The sequence below is a fragment of the Cynocephalus volans genome, chromosome 9, assembly GCF_027409185.1.
Source record: "Cynocephalus volans isolate mCynVol1 chromosome 9, mCynVol1.pri, whole genome shotgun sequence".
NCBI classification, from domain to species: Eukaryota; Metazoa; Chordata; class Mammalia; order Dermoptera; family Cynocephalidae; genus Cynocephalus; species Cynocephalus volans.
Genome location: NC_084468.1, coordinates 110,041,563 through 110,063,054, shown reverse-complemented (window position 1 = coordinate 110,063,054; position 21,492 = coordinate 110,041,563). Strand labels below are relative to the sequence as shown.

At 32.6% G+C, this 21,492-nt stretch overlaps 1 protein-coding gene across 2 annotated transcripts in view; it reads right to left on the bottom strand.

Moving 5' to 3' along the window:
- FAT4 (FAT atypical cadherin 4) overlaps positions 1 to 21,492 on the bottom strand; it is a 157,765-nt gene that overhangs the window by 79,833 nt on the left and 56,440 nt on the right. For both annotated transcript variants that reach the window (XM_063108595.1, XM_063108596.1), the window contains exon 2: positions 2,728 to 2,859. In XM_063108595.1, coding sequence (XP_062964665.1) covers positions 2,728 to 2,859 — 132 coding nt within the window. The remainder of the gene's footprint in view (positions 1 to 2,727; positions 2,860 to 21,492) is intronic.

Genomic DNA, 21,492 nt, shown 5'->3' with positions numbered 1-21,492 from the left:
TTTCTGAAAGATATATATCTTGATCCAACACATGTTTCAAATGATTTTTAAATTAAGTTAAACGTGTACATGTTTCTTTCTAAAACTGTAATTCCTTTACCTATGTTTTATTCTACAGTGCCGTCTAAGAGTTTCTCTAACATATTAACACGTATGTGTTAGGTTCAGTAATTACGGAAAAGTAGATAAATAATTTAAAAATATATTGATACATAATTTGCTTATGATCTACATAATCTTAGTGTTTTAAAGAACTCTATTAATCTTTCTAAATCAATCCATGGAATAGTTGTGTAATATTTAACGCTAGCCACTAAATGCTAGAATTGGTAAGAGAGAAACATTTCAAATATTTTTTTTCCAAATTCAACTAAGAGGTAAGGAGCTGAGAACAAAGTAGAAAATAGAAAAGATTTATCTAAAAGCATTAATATTAATTTATTGTAAACCACTCTAAAAGAGGAAACAGCCAAAAACTCTGAATGCCATAGGAATCCTGAATATTCATTCTGTTTGGCAGAAGGCCTCCTGTCAAGATTTGAAACAATTTTTTTTTTAAAGTTGAAATAGTTGAAACAGTCAGTAGTTACTAAAACACTATTAAACATTTTAAGAAAAAATGTATTCAAGATGGAAAGCAACCTCATGAGCTTCATCTTTAAAATATAATGGTCCTAAAGCAGTTTTACAAAAATGTCCTTCTTTCCTTTAAAGTTGTAGGTGCACCTACTTACACACTTCCATCCTCTTCTGCCTTTCTACACACATGCACTCCATCCCTCTCTCTCTCTCTTTCTCTCTCTCTCTCTGTCTCTCTCTGTGTCTCTCTCTCTCACCACACACACACACGCGCGCGCACACACACACACACACACACAGAGAAAAGTCACAGGAGAAAATTAAACATACTGGCAGCATTGAATTTATAGTAACAGTTATTTGTAACATTCTTGAAAGGAAAAAATGGGGAGTGAACAGTATCAAGAGAATAGTATTAAAGGGGTGTAAGTTGGCATCTCTGAAATAATCAGTTCTGAAAAGAGTAGCATGATGTTTGTATAATTTTATGTGTTTCACTATCATTTGTATGTAATAATCCCACTCTAATTATAATATTCCATGGAGTAAACAACCATCCTGTTAGTACATATATTTTACTTAACATTATTATTACTTCATTATTTTGAGGTAATGAAAATAAATCACTTCAAATAAATGAGTTTTATTTGCTCTATTACTACAGAGAGTATAGCCAATAAAATAGCCATTACAATTTCAATAATTTGATGTGGATTGTCTCGTGTCAATTACATGAACTTCTTTTGTTGTTCTTGTTGCTTTTTCCAAATGAAATTTTATAAATTGACATATCCAAATCTATACTATCAATGATAAGCTTTAAAAAAATGAAGTATTTACTAAATTATAGCTAATGATATCACATATCTGTCAATAATAGAAGTTTTCAATAATGTGTCTTTTAATGACAGCTAAATTTGAAATAAATGTGAACTTTATATAAAATTGAGTAGAAGGTACTAAACTTAAAATATCAAATCTTTTCTGATAGAAAATTGCAGTTATCAAAATGTCTATGCTTTATCCAGTTCCCTCTACCAGTTAGATTTTGGCAAAATTTATAAATGACTAAGTCATTACATTTGGGTACTGGCTGTTAAAATTAGACTGTTATTTATTTATTTGCCTTTTTAAAATTAGAAAAATAAATTTGTGAACAGCTTACTCATAGGCCAAGAGTCACATTTTCAGATATTCCTGAAGTTTAGCTGAGGATAGGGAAATTAAATTCCCTGTTCTGTGTTGGGCTTGGAATAGGAAGATACTGGTGTCTGGGAAGTTCATTCCTCTTTCCTCAACTCCAGAGCACTAATTAAACCCAGGAGATGGAGAAAACAAGCTATACATTTTTTTTCATGGGAAAATAATGTAAATTACAAATTATGCAAGGATACTTCAAAATGTTCATAGAAAAATGGAATTAAAAGAGAATATGACTCTTTCCATGAACTTTTTGAAGACCCCTCATATAAGTTTCTGTGGTATTTGGGGCATGATGATTAAATAGGTAAACTTAATATATGTGATGGTAATCTAAAATGTCTCCCCAAATTTCACATTTACCTCTACACATGTAATATCTGTTTATTAAAAGAATTGAAAAATCATTAGCTTGGCCAGATAATATTCTTAAAATTTATAGGGATATTATTGAATTATATATTTTGTTTTAAATATATATGTGTGTGTGTGTGTATATATACATATGCATGCAAATTAAATGAAAAAATTGTAAGGTAACTTTAAAATTTTGTAATTTTAAATATTTTGCTTTTTACAATTAAAAATAAAATAAAAATCAATTCTTAGCTGTGATAAGACAGGAAATTGGAATGATACAGGCATAAAAAAATAGAGATATGTCTTTAGATATTTTTATTATTTGAGAAAATAAAATAATTTGACTAAGATATCTAAAATGCTACCAGCCACTAACTGAGTTGTAAATTAGCCAAAGAAAAATTACCTCCTGTTAGTTTTCTCTCTTACCATTCTTACATCACATTTCAAGAATTAGTGTTCTTTGAAAAGGAACGCACAATGCTTAACCTTAATTATTGGGTAATAAAAGTTGTCAACATATGTTAGAAATTTGATAATTCATGGCAATAGTAGGTTTCAAAAATTCAGAGACATGCTCTGAGCTACCTCATCAGCATCCATGGCTGTTAGTTGCATAATCTTAGAGCCATCTCCAATGTTCTCCTCTACAGTGAGATCCAGCATGTCTGTTGGAAATACTGGTGGATTGTCATTGATATCCTGAAGTGTTATTTCTACCTACAAGGGGAGAAAAAAAAACAATGCATGAATGCCCCCATGTGTCTGCAAGATACTATTTAAAATGCATACCAAGAATCCATGCAACTAGGCATACCAAAATGGACCAGAACCTTGCACACAACATCCAAACAACAGAACATCCCCATAGGGAAAGTTGTGAAATCTTTATAGGAAAACATCAAGTTGAAGTAAAGATCATTCAACTTGCTGATAGTAACTGATTTTAAGTAGGAGCGGTGAGGTTTGCACTAGAAAAGTTCCACTGATCAGCTGTCATTTTAATCCCCAGATTTGTGCATTAGTGAAGAACTGCCAAGACTTGGAACTGTCATTCCACCATTAAATGCCACCCGATATATAGATGGGGTGGTATAAAATTTCTTCCCGAAATGTTTACATACTGGTAACTAATATCTGGGGGAAATAAAGAAGTTCACATGTTGTATTAAGAAACACTCAGAATTTTCCCCTTTAAAGTCGACCCTCAGCCTTTCCAGGAAGAAAAATACACACATCTTCTCTTTCCATTTCTGCTCCTATCAGCACGTTTTATTTGTGACTGAAACTAAATAATCATTCCTTTCAGATGTCGTGTTTACATAGGCTGCAAATTATATTAACAGCTTTGTTTGAAAGATCCTAGACAGAGTTATTTGTTTGTTTCTCTACCTAAGAAAAATTGTTTAGAAGAAAGCATATGTGAAGTCTAAATAATAACTTCAAACCATGTGTTTTCTCTTTTGAACTAGGTGCTAAAAGCTGAAGTCCTGATAAGAAAAGGGAAGACAGCTGCTAATAAAACTGAAAGCTTCCCCAGTTGGATCACAAAATTAAGTCATGGAGAGAAACCCACTCATCCATTTAGCTAGAATATAACCAGGGCATTTTTCTCATAGTTATGCTATAAAAACTTCATCAGATCCAAGAGTGATGAGGATGAATATGAGGAGAGATGGAAGAGCAATAAAATTCTGGTTTCTCCTTTTCCAGGGGAATGGAGGATAGAAAAGAAAGAGAGGTAACAGGTAGGATTATCATCATTATCTGACAAGAAATGAGTGGGAAATAGAAGACAACTAGGCAAATAAATGAATGAACAACTGGTAAAAACATAAAACAGTATACAAAATTAGGTACTAAATAACTGTTATACCTCTAGTTCCACCTTTTAGTAACAGAATTTAGATGATATTGAATGGCTCACATGAGCTGACACAATGGTTAAGACAGGCAGTCTCAGTAGTTAGGAATCCATCACTTCTGGATTCGGCTAGCAACATCGTTCTCTACACCACTTCCTCTAAGAAAAGATCCACAGTAGCTACAAATACAACCTATAAGAACCATCTCCAACCTTCTTGCAGGGTTGTAAATATTATTAGTTTTAGAGTTAGGGATACCGGAGTTCAAATTCTGCTCTACCACTTAATAGCTGGCTGAATTGGGGGACTTGATTCCTCTTGGCCTCAGTCCATCTTAAAATCAGGATAATAATATGTGTCGTAGAGCATTTTCTAAAAACTAAACTTTGATGACATAGGTAAAGTGCTTAGCACAGTTCCAGGCACAGAGAGAAATGTTCGATAAAAAGTCAAGATCTTGGTTTTCAAGCTTTTGGGACAGAACTTGGAGTTCTTTACAGCTGGAGAGAGGCTTTGAGAAAAGGGATTCAGTAAATCAGGATTCTGGGTCCCACGATCCAGATTCAATCAATACAATCCACTGTCCATCTTTGGTACATATTGAATGCATACTAAGTTTTCATGTAGGAAGTGCTTTGAAATATACACACACACATATATTTATATGTATTTTAAAGGCTGAAAATTGCTGATTTAAGAATGGTTCCAAAATCTGGTCTGACAGCCATCAAGAATATAATCATTACTGCTCTTCAGAAATTAGTAAATATCATTACATTATACAAGTGTGAATCTTCATATGTATGCATAGTCCTTAAAATACTGGAGAGACATAAATGAAGAAAAACATAACTGATCTGAGTACCTTATAATTCAAACTTATAATTTTTAGCTTAATAGAATTTTTAAAAATTCTAAATTATCTTTCATCTACAATTTTATGACTTTGTCTATGTGGAAACCAACATGCCGAATCTGTGTGTGCATGTGTGTGTGTGTGTGTGTGTGTGTGTGTGTGAGAGAGAGAGAGAGAGAAAGAGATTTTAAATGTATTTGTAAGAGAATGTGCATATGTGAGTACGCATGCTTATGTAAGTATATGTGAGTGAGTTTGTGTAAACATATGTGCATGGGAGTGTGTTTGTGCAGGAACACTAAATCAAGAGTAAGGAGAATCTAGATTGGCACCAATTAAATATGATATGAAAGGCACATTAGGAAACAGTACCACAGACTAGAAACAATTTGGTTATTCCAAAAAGATTTCTCATTGTAAGTAGTGAGCATACAAATTGAGGAAGCCCCTTATATATTTTAATAGTTATTACAAAATAACTAACACACAAATATGAGACATTGTTTTAGCTTATATGTGTGTTTACATAAGTGCACGTACATATTGAAGTTACAGAAGTGAAGTGACTACCCAATGTTACAGAGTTAGTCAGCTAATAATTTTCCTTACTACTATGCAAACTTGTATTTCTAGAGTATGTCTGTGTGTTCAATAAATGCAATAAATATCTTAAAAATATGTTGCAGCTATGTAAATATATTTTCATAAAAGCACACATTATTTCTGTTTGGAATCTGGATCACTTACATATGCACTAACTAGCTATATGATCTTGAGTCAACTAATAAAATCTCTCCCTGTCAGAATTTTTAAAAAACTGAAAAAATTTATACTATTTATAAAAAATTTACACTAAAAAATTGATACTAGGTGATCCCAAGATATATAGAAGTCTTTGATCTTATATATTCTATGAGATTTTGTCAAACTCCATCATTTCAGGTACAGAAAAGTATTTCCTTTTTTTTTAAGAGAAAATAAATTTAAGTATTATTGAGTTAAAACTAAACATTTCTGAATGTATCTTTGGTCAACCATTTGTATTCACAGATCTAGAATGTTTCATCATCATATTCTAATACGTGCGAAGGTTATATTTTTGATTATGGGTACCTTAGGTCATCTATTCAATGTCAGCTACGCTTTTTCCCCAAGTTAGTGTCATCTAATATAAGAACTTCATATTCCATTTCTTGGAAACCTGGATATTTTCTCTTAGTTGTCCAGTTTATCTCCTCTACTCCACAATTCCTCAGATATTACTAAAGAGCTTTCAGCAAGGCTTCTCTAAGTTCTCTCAACAGCCTAGGGTCTGAATTATCTAGGAGAGGATATTTGAACTCATTAGCACAGGTAAGTGGCACCCTTCAATTCCTTTGTTTATCCTGATCCCTAGTTTCATGATTCTGTCTACCAAGAAGTGCAAGATTGTGGATCCATTTGCCTATGAGATGGTCAGTGACTGCAACATTCGTTCAGGCAGTATTTAGAATCTATCACAAAACAGGCATGTGCTGGTCACTAACAGTACAGCAGAAAATAAGACAGGTAACCATCCCTTGCAAGGGAGAGGTGAAATATATTGATAGAAATATATACAAACAGAAGCATTTACAGTGATCCGTGGGAAAATACATTGTTGCCATCTTGATTCCAAGAGTTTGTCCCCCACACCATGGATAATTCTTCAAACTGCCTTACCTCTCGCCATTGGCAGTTAACATTTCTGCTGGTGATTCGAGGTCCTAACATGTTCTTGCCCCACTCTCTTGGATCTGACACCAGCCATTAATATTCCTTCTTGGGACTAAGATTTGATATGATTTATTTTGAATTTTATCATACCAAACACAGGAATCAAACATTAAAAATTTAGAGAAGATATCTGGAAACAATACTTACACATAATTTTTTTAATTGAAGCATAATTGATTATACCTATTTATTGAGTATAAAGTTAACTATTAGTATTTGAGAACAATATGTGATGATCAAATCAGTATTGACAGCATGTTCATCATTACAAATCTTACACATAATTTTTAAAGACTACCATCTTTCTATATAAATTAGATAACTTTAAAAAATATAAATAATGGCTATTAGTGGTTTACTTTAAAATTCTGAAATCTTAAAATATTCTACAATGTTATTCCTAATCTAAAAAAACGTGTATGTTGTAAAATATATTCCACTCTTTTAAAAACAAATGAAATACTACTGCAAAGCTAAGCTTTTAGTATTAGCATAGTCCTATTAGTATTTTACAGTTATCTTCACATTTATTTAGACCTGAAGTAAAATAATTTAAATATTCATTTTGCAAAGAAAAATCACATTTTATACTTAGAAGCTCTTCATGAGTGGCTGTATTTTAAAGAAAAACAAAACAAAACTGTCAATAGCTTTCATAAATTAAGTCTAGGGGGCGTTTTCAAGGTATCAGTTGTTAAAGTTTGTGAAAATTGATCTTCAGAAATGAAAGTAGCATTACACTGTTAAGATAATGTACTTTCATATTTTATACATGCCTATCAAATGTTGAGCTATTTACTTAGATATTTGGCCCTTAAAAAAACATATGTGATTTCACCTGTTACAGCTACAAGAAGGGCAATTGGTAGCTTTGTGGTTAACTTTTAACAAAAACAGCAGCTGCAGCTAATGGTTGAGCTACAGGTACTATCCACTGCCATCACCTTTGTTACTATTTAGGGACCTTCAAGGTAATGACATTCTTCGTTGGGATATCTGATTCCCTGGCAAATAAAATAATTTTATTTAGAGACGAAAACGTGACTGAGATGAAGGGAGCTGTTGATCATTAGTTCAAAAATGATCTGTCTTTTGGTAATTTTATAAAGGTAAAAGTTAACTTAAAAATATGTGGGAATAAAGAGAAGTTAGTTAATGGATACAAAATTTGAGCTAGATAGGAAAAATAAGTTCTCGTGGTCTACGATAGTAATAGGCATCTACAATTAACAATAATTTACTGTATGTTTTCAAATGGCTGGAAGAGAGGAGCTCAAATGCTCTAATCACAAAGAATAATAAATTTGTATGATGATTAAAATGCTAATTACCTTGATTTGATCATCACACATTGTACACATGTAATGAGACACTTGTACAACTCTGTAGTCCATAGACATGTACAATTAATACATGTCAAGTAAAAAATAAACTTAAAAATTACTCATAAATATATGGCCTTAAATATTGTTGCCAAACTTCTCTGTGCTGAAGAAGCATAGTCCCTGGTATTCAGCTTGCTGAATAGTCAATTGGATATTTAAAAACCAAAAATATTACTGTGGGAATAGTTGTTAAGTAATAAATACAATATTTTTCTCTTTTAATTTTTTTTCTGTAATATGCATTCTCTCATTCTATTTTTCACTGCATCAAGAACGGTATTATACCTTAGGGATTTATTTTTAATCTTTTTTAGTGAATACAACATGTAATCAATGAGCAATCATTAGTTAACAATTAACAATAGCAATTATTAAAACATTACATACATATGGTGGAGCTAACTATAAAACATGGTATTTCACTGATTTAAATTGATATCATAAAAATAATACATTATATTCAAGTTTAAGGAATTGACTAAAATAGCAAGATCCATTATGAACTCATTCCCCAGTTAATGAAATAATAATTGCATGGTAGTCTCCAGGTCAATCACAATTAAAAACATATTTGTAAATTCATAATCTTTCTTTAAGCTAAATAAAATGATTATTAATGAATCAGAATGAAAAAAAATCCAAAACACATTTTTAATTCACAGTTTTACTGCAACCTACATAAAATGGTTCTCAATAAATAAGGATAAAAAACAATCTAATCTTTTTTCTTTCAACAGATACTAGGATTTACATTAAAAGTTCAGAAATCTATTCATTTGCAAATAGAAGTACTAACATTTTTAAAGGAATCTTAAATATCATCAAACCCATGTCCTTTATTTTACAAAGAATCAAAACCAAGGCATTGAAATGTCAAGTGATTTATCTAAGAAAAACAATGTTAGTCCTCCCAGCAGTAGCCCATTGATTCTTGTTGACTTGGGGAGCGAGCTGACCGATAGATACACCAAGGACCACATGCCTCTACCTTTGCATAAAGGCAATGATCTTTCATACAAACTAATAATTTGATGGCAACAACAAGAAAATGATTTTTGAGAAAATTAATATTGAATTGGCTTCTCTACAAATACTATTTATCACATTCTTAGTCATTTTTCTTTCATATTTACATCAAGGAAAATATTTTGTGAGGGTTTGTCTTATCCATGCCATTGGAAGACTATTAATCATTCAGCAGGAAGGTCGGGGGTATGTATTACAAATAAAGAAATTTTAGTTAAATTCTCTAGATATCAGTGAAAGTCATTGGTTTTAAAGTGTCTACAAGAAACTGTTTCTTTTTCTTAAAAGAAGCAACATGTAAATATTCATTTTCAGAAATGACTTACATCTAAATAGTTGGTGGAATAAACAGAAAGTACGTGAACTATAATACGGTAAGTCCTGATGCATCAAAGTAAATAGTGCTTGATTATTTGCTTTGTTTAGTGACAAACATAATTATTTACATTATTGACTTTTTTTGTGGTACTGAGACCCCAAAATTAAATTCCACACATGATACTGTCACCTAGACCACATAATTGTGACAAAGCATTGTACCAAAAATAACATTTAGAGTCATAAGTATTACCCCTAAAGATATTAAGATAATGCCATCAAGATTGTATTTAAATATACCTTTTAATTAACAATTCTCTCAAAAAAAAATCTTATTTTGATAATAGTATTTTGTAGCTCTGATTTCTTTAATAAGTTCGTAGGTTACAGAAATTGGTAATTGCAAATCTCTTAAGCTACCAAAGATCCTTTGTACTACTTAAATTAGTGACTTATAGATTCTGAGATTTCAAGGGCAAGAATTTGTTTTGCTCAGTCTCACAATATATCCATGCTCATCATGTAACTTTTCCTCTAGAGACAGTTCTTTTTAAAGCAAATCCAGGTTATTTTTACATTTTTATTAGAATTATATGTTCAGCGAATGTAATAATAAAATAGATATGTTACTGGTATGTAAAGAGTGTATTAATCAGAGTTACCTTCTATCACAATGACATTTAGAACTAATTCAATCCTATCTATTTTTCAGTTCTTGTATGCCCCTCATGCCATCATATATAATTTTTATAATATGAAATCATATTTTATAATAATTTAATAACTTCCTACTTATAACAATAACTTAACATTAAAAGAGCTTCAGAAAAACAGCTTCCATATGTTTTGTTCAGAAAATCTCCCACCTGGAGATTGGACTGTAATATCCTAAGCAATGCCCATGACTATTTCAGAAGCTGCTACACTAAGCACCATGAAAGCAAGACAAAATCTGGAAAAAGAGCTGGAAGAACAAGAAATCTTCATTATGATGCCACTCAAATAACACTGTGCTAACTGGTGTTCTAGTTTATACTGTGTAGGTACTACTGAAATTCAGTGAGGAAAAAAAATCTAATGCTACACTCAAAACAACTTTTATTTCATAACAGCAAAGCAAGATGCTGGAAACCTAACGTTTAATTTTCTATATGGAGGCTTACATGTGAAGTTGAAGTTGAAAGCAAATTAACCATATTGAAACCTGCACCAGGATCAGTACAACCATCACGCCTGAGCTTTCACTTCCTTTGGCCCTGAAAAGGAAAACTCCACCTTTCCTGCCTGAGATGAGTCTGGAGTGTGGCGTATGAGTTTGCCCACAATGCAGTGAGAGGCTCAGCGCTGGGCCACAACTCAATATCACTGCATCAGGGTGGTGTGTGAAAATGAACACTCTGCCACTTGACCTTAAACTTATGAATCAAGTATAGAGTTAAATGCTGTCATTAGGAAAAAGAAAATTCACCACCGATTCATACTATCATGTATGGGCCTAAGCTTTAAGTACTTCCATTTCTTAACAATAATAAAGAGCTGTATTGCCATGAAAGGATGGTGCCAGGGTCTGCATATTTCCTTTAATTTTGTTCTTTATTTCTTTCCCTATTTGGGGTGACCTTTGGGAATTCTATTGCCATGAGTCTGGGTAAAATGTTTCACTACATCCAGAACACTTCATCATGTAGCAGAGCCAAAATCTATTATGGTTTGCAAGTGACTCATATTTTAGTTATGAGAAGGCCCTAACAAAGAACAGTTTACATTTAAATGCCTTAAATGTCAAGAATGTAATGTTTGGACTATGTAGGTATGCAAAGTCTGATCTTATTCTGTGAACGATGCTTTAGGTATTTATTTATTTATGATATATAACCGACCTAATTCAAAAGAGTCTGTGGTGGCTGTAATAATAGTGAACTGTCTCATCTTGACGGTATTACCAAAATATTGACACTGAAATCTTGAAGAAAACGTGAGAAATCAGACTTTGGAGAAAAGACCTATAACCCAATTCTATGAAAAATTGTCGGGGCCTAGGTGAAAGTGAATCAGGCCACTATATATAACCCGTATGAATGAACTACAAATTTTTGGAATACAGGTCTGTTGCGGGCCCAAACTCTACCAAAGTCTCAGAGATCATCAGAAAGTAAATCTAAGCATTTAGGTGTATTTTTTCTCTAGAACTAAAAGAAAATATTGCATAAACATTGCATTTTACTAGAAAATGAGCATTTAAATGTTACCTTGTATTTACCAAACACCATTTTACTACATTATTTTATAGAAAAAAATTTCAATAAAAGAAACATGATGTAATGATAATATTTGATGAAGCAAAATTTAATGTAAGAATTAGAATATTCCTTTTTTTGGAATTTTAAGTTCATACGCATTTTGCTGTTTCAGACATTATACCTTAAATTTAAATCATTAAAGGGGTTTTCAAAAAGTTCATGGAAAAGTTTGTATTATTAATTTTTTTTTTTTTTTTTTTTTTGACCAGTAAGGGGATCGCAACCCTCGGCACGGTGTGGTCTGCACCAAGCTCAGCCAGCGAGCACACCGGCCATCCCTATACAGGATCCAAACCCGCAGCCTCGGTGCTCCCCGCACTCTCCCTAGTGAGCCATGGGGCCGGCCCAAGTTTGTACTATCTTTTAACTGAATTTTTCCCACAAATGTTTTGAAGTACCTTTGTATGTATATTTAGATTTCTGTGCATTTACTTCATGTAAAGACGTACTGTTCTAGTCCAAGTATTATGGAATATTAGGAATAAGGAAACATACACGTCTTAGATTCTTTTTAGTTTCATTTTTAAAAGCAAAGTAAAATTAAACAGAACGAGTTTTTTAAAAGAACGTATTTCTCATATAAACTACATGTATTTGACCGTTACCAATGATACTTCTCAAACAGAATCAATTATGTTAATCTCTCACCACTAAAACTCTGCTAGCAGTCAGCAGCATATTCAGCCGGGATTTTCATGCATTTCTTACTAGAAAAGAAGTAGGTATGAGTAACAGGCATGCTTGGGGAGTAGCCAGAAATGACAAGAAAGGCTAGAAGCATGGATAAGACATAGTTAACTCCATTCTTGAAACAAAATGCTTTCCACAACCCACTAAATGTGTGGTGACATAATAAAAACTAGTTTTGTTGTGCTTTCAATATTGTTCAAATTAGACCTAAGTAAGGATTTCTTTTAAAGCAAACGCAATCATGTGTAACCACTTCAACTTTTTCTGAAATCAATACTGCATAATTTCTGCATTTTAACAGATTCTCAAAGATGCCCAAAAGTAAATGCAGAATAAAAGACCAAGTTAAAATATGTGTGGTTGCATATAAAACTTCTGGAAATTTTTATACTATTCTTCAAAAAAGCATCCTGTAGTATACTTTTCAAGAGATGTTAATCCAAACATGGTAGACAAATATCAAAGGGAAATTTTAGTATAAAACAAACAAATAAAAATACTCCACCAGTTTTTTTATTTACTTTCTTTTTGCCTATATTATGAAATAGAGATGGCTTCTACTAAGACTGCAGAAAAATAGAAAAGTTGTTTGATTTATATTAAAGGCACAAGGTGTCTTAAATGGAATTATTGGCCCTCGTTCTTCACCTCCCTTCCTCTCATGAGCAACTTTGCTGTCTCTCCCACTGAAGGTTGAGTTTCTCTATCTCTTGACTTTGGGCTTATCCATGACATTTGCTTTGGACAATGGGATTATGCACAAATCTGACACAAGTAGAGGATTGAAATGTACGTATTCTCTTGTACGTCTGTCATGATCACTAGCACAACATATTCCTGCTAGCCCACTAGTACCAGAAGAAGAAACAACGAATATTGAATAGGGGAATCCTAGCTGAGAGATCTGTAGTCTGAAGCCAAGCCTAGCCTAGAGCAGCCCAATCATAGCTACCCACAGATGCATGAGAATAAATGTTTATTGCTGTAGGCCTTTGAGATTTTGTGGCTCTTCATTCTGATACATTACTGTGGCAAGGGCTAACAGATATGCAAGCTAAAACAATGGATTCATTAACTGAATATTGTACTTAATTTTCATGTTCTAAATAATGAATTATTCTTCAGTCTAAAATACAGGGCACAAAAAAGAGGGAAAAAAAAATAATGTATACTGATCTGTGTTATGCCTTGTACTATGCTTTGGGTCAATTGTGGATTATGAGAACTGTGTCCTTGTGAACGGACTTATCCACAGCCATGGAGTAATGGCTGTGGTTCTGATGGCTTTAAAAGGACAGCAAGTGAGGAGGTTAGCTCTATTGCTTTGCCTCTTCTCACCATGTGACACCCTGGTCTCTCAGACCCTGTAGAGTTCCCACAAAGAAGAAGGCCCCCACCAAATGTGTTCCCTGGACTTTGGACTTCCGAGTCTCCAAAACTTTAATGAATAAATTTCTTTTCTTTATAAATTACCCAGTTTCAGGTATTCTGTTATAAGCAACAGAATGGACTAATACATACTATGAGGTAAGTTTTGTTGCTCTGAACCTATTAATATTACTGTCTTACTGTATATAACCTCCCATTCTTACTTAACTTGCTATATAGCCCTATCTGTTATAAGGGGCAACTCAAATCTAGACACCCACAATCCAAAGATTATGAGAGGGCTGGAAATACCTGGCCAAGAGGAACGAATAATAGACTGGCTTAAATCAATCAAATTGTCTTTTTCTTTAGGCATATGTCTAATTTTTATTTCTTTTTCTTTTTTTAATTTATTTTTCAATTGACAAGTACTGACTATATATATTTGTGTGGTAAAGAATTATATTTCAACATATTTATACAATTAGTGATCACCAAATCAGAGTAATTAGCATATTCAACAACATAAAAAATTATTTCTTTGTGATGAGAGCATTTGAGCCCTTCTTCTAGCCACTTGAGAACATACAATAAATTATTATTAATTATAGATGCCTAGTACTACTGTAGACCACTAGAACATATTTTTCCTATCTAGTTGTAATTTAGTACCCATTAACCATCCTCTCTCTATCCTCTGCCTCCTGAAATTATGAAAAAAATGGGGAATACTACAAAAGAACAATATGACTGAAGCACAGTCAGAAACAATGCAGCCCCCATGAGAACACAGACTCCATCTTTAGTGGCTTTCTGGTAACCACATGAGGCTTGGTTATATTATCTTTAATGCAGTTACTGAAAAGTCAAAATAATCCCTCTTCCTCAGTTCACCTTTACATAGCAATCTTCATCTTTGGAGAAATTTCTATTCCTTGATACAAAAGACACAAAATTTTGACTTACAGCTATGCTATTCTATTTTAGTCAGTTATGAGCCTGTACTGTTTATACAGTATTTCCTTACATCTTTTAAACAGCTATCTCAAACTTTAAGATTAAAGTCTCATTTTAGAATTTATATAAAACAGCATTAGCTCATCAGTAAACAGCAATAATTTGAATATAGTTTTTATCTGGTCTAAAATGTAAAATATATCCTATGAAAAAATCTTGAACTCACTTGTCAAATAAAAATTTTTAAAGTGCACTGTGCTTTAATTATATTTAAAAATTCTATTTTAATGAATTCCGAAAGACTGCTTCTCTTCTAAGTTTCAAACAATAAAACATTTAGTTTAGTTTCTAGCATAATGCTTAGCATACAGTAGGCACTTAGTGTATTTATCCAATGTTTTAAAAGCCAGTTTGTCCATTGCACTAGCACATTTTATTGTTATTCACACTCTCTTTATAGAAAGAAAAAAATTTCCAAAATAAGATAATTTACACTCATGAAAAATATGAAGTTAGACTCAAAAGTAATTTAAAAAGGCCATACCAGTAATAAATACTTACTGACTACAAATAACTAACTGTGTCCATGAAACAACATGGTTTGGTTACTTTGCTCAATACACTTTCACGCTTTCTCAACTTATGACTATATAATCATGAGGCATATTCTCTTCACTGGAAACAAACTAGAGGGAAAAAACAGATGCCCCCCCTTATTACTCATCCTGCTGTTTCCAAGATAAAATCAGGCAATTGACTTTACCTGATGTTATGTCTGAAACATGCTTTGAAACATGCAAGCAGATTTTAATTAAGATGGATTTATCTGTATTTATCCATATCTACATTTTATGTAAAAATAACCAAGAAATTTCTGAAATTAATTATTCAAAGAGCAAACATTGTTATTCCTCATTCAGGATTATTTCGTTACTGAGTAGAGTTAAATTTACATATTGAAAGTGTATCAAAGAATCCATTAATCTATTCAACAAACATTAATTGATTTTCTTACTGTATCTCAGGCCTTTTGCTTGCTGCTTCGGTTACAAAACTAAATCAGACCCAGCCCCAAGTGTTCAAATTTACTGTCTGGTAGGAGTAGAGTCACCTAAACCAAATTGCAGTATGCGCTGCAGTAATAGAACATGTCATGATTCATCAGAAAAAGCACATGTGGAAAGTCTGGTAATTTAGAATTCATCAGAATTTAAACCTTTTTTGGACAGCATTGATTAAGTGAAAAAGCAACCCACAGAACAGGAGAAAATACATGCAAATCATATATCTGACAGGGACTTATATCCAGAATATATGAGTATAAAGAACTCATACAATTCAAAAATGAAAACTAAATAACCCAAATTAAAAATGGACAGAGAATTTAAACAGATATTTCTCCAAAGAAGATATATAAATGGCTAATAAACATATGAAAAGATGTTCAAATTATTAGTCAATAGGGACATGAAAATCAAAACCACTATAAAATTTCACACCCATTTCACACCCATTAGAAAGGCTATAATTAAAAAGACTGATAATAACAAGTGTTGGTGAGGATGCAGAGAAATCAAAACCCTCATACATTGCTGGTAGGGATATGATATGGTGCAGCCACTCTCAAAAATAGTTTGGCAGTTCTTCAAAATGTTAAAGATAGCTAGCTACCATATGACCAGCAATTTCACTCCAGCAATTCCACCCAAGATCAATAAAACATATATCCACCCAAAAACGTGTACACAGATCTTTAGAGCAGCATTATTAATAATAGCAAAAAATATTAAAACAACCTAAGCATACATCAACTGATGCATGGATAAGCAAAATGGTGTACAGCCACATTCAGTAATAAAAAGGAACAAGGTCATATCAGTAGAGTTTATAGCATTGCCCTGTACTCAATGAAATATGTCAGTTTGATAGGACAGTGACAAGGACAAACTTTTCCCTACTGGTCATTCCAATAATTTTATTAGATTATATTTATTAAAAAGGATTTCAATAGACTTATTTGGGCCTGGCTGGTTAGCTCTGTTGGTTAGAGCGTGGTGCTGATAAGGCCAAGGTCCAGGGTTCAATCCCTGTACTGGCCAGCCGCCAAACAAACAATAGACTTATTTGAAAAATAATAGCAAGGCTTTTTATTTAAATAAGTTCATCTTAAAAGTGGAAATGAGGTGGAGTTGAACCAGTAGCTTTCAGCTCCCTTGAAATCTGAGTTTAGAATATCATGACATGGCCTAACATCACAGTTTTTAAAGATCAAAAATTCAAGTAGCTACCCAAACTGACCATAGCAATATAACCATAGCCTATGAGCTTAAAGAAGTTTTGAAGGGCAGAAAAAGGTCAATAATATATGACAACTGTATCATTAGTCTTTTTGTCTCCTAAACACAGACCACGAGATTGACTAAATAGATAAGTTTCTTGGCCTTCTCTTAACATTGTGCTACTAATGGCCTAATAAGACTGTAATTAGTGCTGAGAATGCATAGCAGATCATTTGCAAATTTATTTTAGTTACTTAGAAAAACTCGTTGACTACTAACAGTTTTTTGGCATTGAAATGTTTCTGTAATAGGTAATTACAAGTCAGTACAAAGATAAATTCATGATATCAAAAAAGGTAAATAAATCATGTTTACCAAAAAGAAAGCAAATGCTTCATGTAATCTTTTATCACTAATTAGTTTCTTCTGCACTCATATTTGAGAAATGACTATTTTTTAAATACTCAGTAAATATGAAAAAATTAAAATATATCAGTACAGAGGACTTATTGAAACCTGTTAGCACAAAATTGCAAGCACTTCAAAGCTGTCAAAATTAATAAGGAAGACAAAGGAAACACTACATTCTCCTGTCTAGACTAATATAATTCTCACAATCTGCTTATGTTAATAAATTTTACAGGAAATCTATCACTTTCCTCTAGTGGTTATGTTTAGAAATTCAGAGCTTGTGATTGCTTTTTCAGCAATGAAAAATAGCTTTTAATAAGAGAATGAATTAGTTTTAATAGTTGTTATTAACTTTTTAAACCAATACTAAAGAGTGTTTAAGCATTGTCAGCATGTTTTTTCTTGACAATTTTTAATATTCTATGTATTATATATGAAAAAGCATACGCAAATTTTAATTAAATTTCCCTTAAACTGCCAAAAATATCTGAATACTACATTTAAAAGTATTTTCTATAATACCTCAAAATAGACTATTAAAAAGTGTTTTTAAAAGCATTTTATTATAATACCTCAACATAGACTATTCCTTGTGACAAAAGGGACTTGATCTTTGAAGGTTAATATTGTTACTTCACTGTGTTAATAATGTTCACAATAACCAAAGATGACCTCTTTCAACTTTATCTTTTTAGTAGGTAACCATCTTACCCACCTAAATTCCCTAAGAATAAACTTCACAAGAGAGTGGGCATACAAGTTAGAAATGGAGTTCTTTAAAATATAGCAAGGATAAAATAAGTTCAAAATTTGGTAAAGAAAAAGGTTAAATAAATAAAATTTATTTACTAGAAAATATCAGTTCTCTTCCAACTGTTCCAAAAAGTTGAAAAAGAGGCCATTCTCCCAAACTCCTTCTATGAGGCCAGTATCACCTTCATACCAAAACCAAAGATACGACAACAAAAAAAGAAAACTACAGGTCAGTATCTTTGATGAACACAGGTGCAAAAATCCTCAATAAAATATTAACAAATAGAATACAGCAACACATCGAAAAGATTATACACCACAATCAAGTGGCATTCATCCCAAGGATGCAAGCATGGTTTAACATATGCAAGTCAATAAATGTGATACACCACAACAAAATTGGGGACAGAAATCATATGATTGTCTCAATAGACACAGAAAAAGCATTGGACAACATTCAACATCCTTTCCTGATAAAGACTCTCAGCAAATTAGGTATAGAAGAAAAATATCTCAACACAGTAAAAGTCATATACAACAAACCCAATGCCAATATCATCCTAAATGGGAATAAGATAAGAGACAAGGATGCCCACTCTCACCACTCTTATTTGACATAGTATTGGAAGTACTAGTCAGAGTAATCAAGCAAAAGAAATGAAGGGCTTCCAGACTGGAAAGATGAAGTCAAATTTTTCCTGTTTGCAGATGATATAATCCTATATGAAGAAAAGCCTAAAGACACTACAAAAACTCCTGAATTTACAAACGATTTCAATAAAGTTGCAGGATACAAAGTCAACATGCAAAAATCAGTAGCGTTTTTATACCCCAAAAATGAACTAGCAGAAAAAGAAATCAAGAAAGCTAGCCCATCTAACAATAGTCACCAAAAAAATAAAATACCTAAGAATAAATTTAACAAGAACTACAAATCACTGTTCAAAGAAATTAAAGAGGACATAAAAAGATGAAAAGACATTCCTTGCTCTTGGATTGCAAGAATTAACATTGTGAAAATGTCCATACTACCCAAAGCGATCTACAGACTCAATGTAATCCCTATCTAAATACTGATAACATTCTCCACAGAAATAGATAAAACAATCCTAACATCCAAATGGAAAAACAAAAGACCCCAAATAGCCAAAGCAATCCTAAGCACAAAAATAAGGCTGGAAGCATATCACTGTCTGACTTCAGGTCATACTACACAGCATGATAATGGCATAAAAACAGACACTCAGAACAATTGAACAGAATACAGAACCCAGAAATCAACCCACATACTTACAGTGAACCAATCTTTGACAAAGAAAACAAAAAAATACATTGGGGGAAAAGACTGCTTCTTCAGGAAGTGATACTGAGAAAACTGGACTTCCATATGTAGAAGAATGGAACTGGACCCATACTTCTCTCCATCTACCACAATCAAACTTAAAATGGATTAAAGACTTGAATATAAGACATGAAATTGTAAAACTCCTAAAAGAAAACACAAGGGAAACACTTCAGAAAGTAGGACTGGGAAAAGACTCTATGAATATGACCCCCAAAGCACAGGCAACAAAAGGAAAAATAAACAAACAGGATTATCTCAAACTAAAAAGCTTCTGCACAGGAAAGGAACAATTAACAGAGTGAAATAACCTACAGAATGGGAGAATAAATTTGCAAGTGATGCATCCAACAAAGGATTAATTTCCAGAATATACAAGGAACTCAAACAACTTAACAGTAGAAAAAACAAATAACCAGATTAAAAAATGGGCAAAGGAGCTGAATAAGCATTTCTCAAAAGCAGATATACAGATGGACTATAGACACATGAAAAAGTGCTCAGCATCACTCAGCAACAGGGAAATGCAAATCAAAACCACACTGAGACATCATCTCACCCCATTTAGACTGGCTATTATCAAAAAGACAGAGAATAACAGATGCTGGTGAGGATGCAGAGAAAGGGGAACCTTCTCACACTGTTGATGGGGCTGTAAATTGATGCAGCCATTATGGAAAATGGTATGGAGGTTCCTCAACTACAGATAGGACTACCATACTATCCAGCAATTTCACTGCTGGGTATATATCCAAAGGAATGGAAATCATCATGTTGAAGGGATACCTGCACCTCCATGTTCACCACAGCTCTATTTACAATAGCCAAGAGTTGGAACCAACCTACATGAGGTATATATACACATTGGAATACTACTCTGCCATTAAAAAAAAGAGTGAATTACTGCCATTTACAGCAGCAAGTATGAACTTAGAGAAAAATCATGTTAAGTGAAATAAGCCAGACACAGAAAAAGAAATACCACATGTCCTTACTCATAAGCAGAAGCTAAAAAATAAACAAATAAATAAAAAGAAAGAATAGGAAAGAAAGATACAGCAATCACAATAATGTGTTGAACTTCAAAAGGAGAGAATGAAATTGAGGTTACCAGAGGTGGGAAAGGGGGAGGGGGCGGGGGATAAGGGAGGAATTGGGAAAAGGACCACTAAACAACTACATTGCATAATGTTGAATATACTAATTATCCTAATTTGAACATCACATATATCACACAGGTATTGATATCCAACTCCATACCCCACAGAATATGTACAATCAACCATGTTACAATAAAAAATAATAATAATTTTTAAAAATCAATGTTTTTCTTTTAGAGTTCTACTATCTATGACTTTTACTTTCTAAAAGTTAGTTTAGCATATTAATATTTTTCATTCTCTTTAACATGTTTTTAATTATGTCAATAAAGACAATTTATTCTCATTCTTTAGAAATGTGTATTCTTTGTCAGTGTAAAGTAAAATATGTAACCAGTAACGCATCTCTTAATGTGGGGCAGAATTGGCATACTTTTTATCTGGCAATACCTAAAGAATGGCCATTCAGTGAAACACTCAAGCCAACGCTCATTGGAGGTATAGGTGAAACATTATAAAAAATAAACTCTTTGTGACTTTTTGGTCTTTTATGTGGTAATGATTGTCTCAACCAAACATACACATGAGAAATAATTAAGCTGCTTCGACAAATGTGTTGTACTATTAAATTTTAAGACAAAGAAGGCTGCCCATGGAAGCGTTCTTGCTATACTTATAATTTAGAATCACCAAGAGGGAACCTAAAATAATGATCAAACTTTACTGTTTGGTTTTATGAGTTGCTAAATCCCTAAAGCCTATAAGAAAATTTCACACTTTGTTACTAAATGTTATGATGCTTCCTTTTCTCAAGTGATAATTTATTAAAAAAGGAAAAAATCAAAAACCAAAAAACTCCTGAGTGTTAATTCATTTTGCTCTTTGGCTGCCAAGATGCGCCTATGAATTAAAAACAGACATAAAGTTATTCAAGATATATAGGGGATA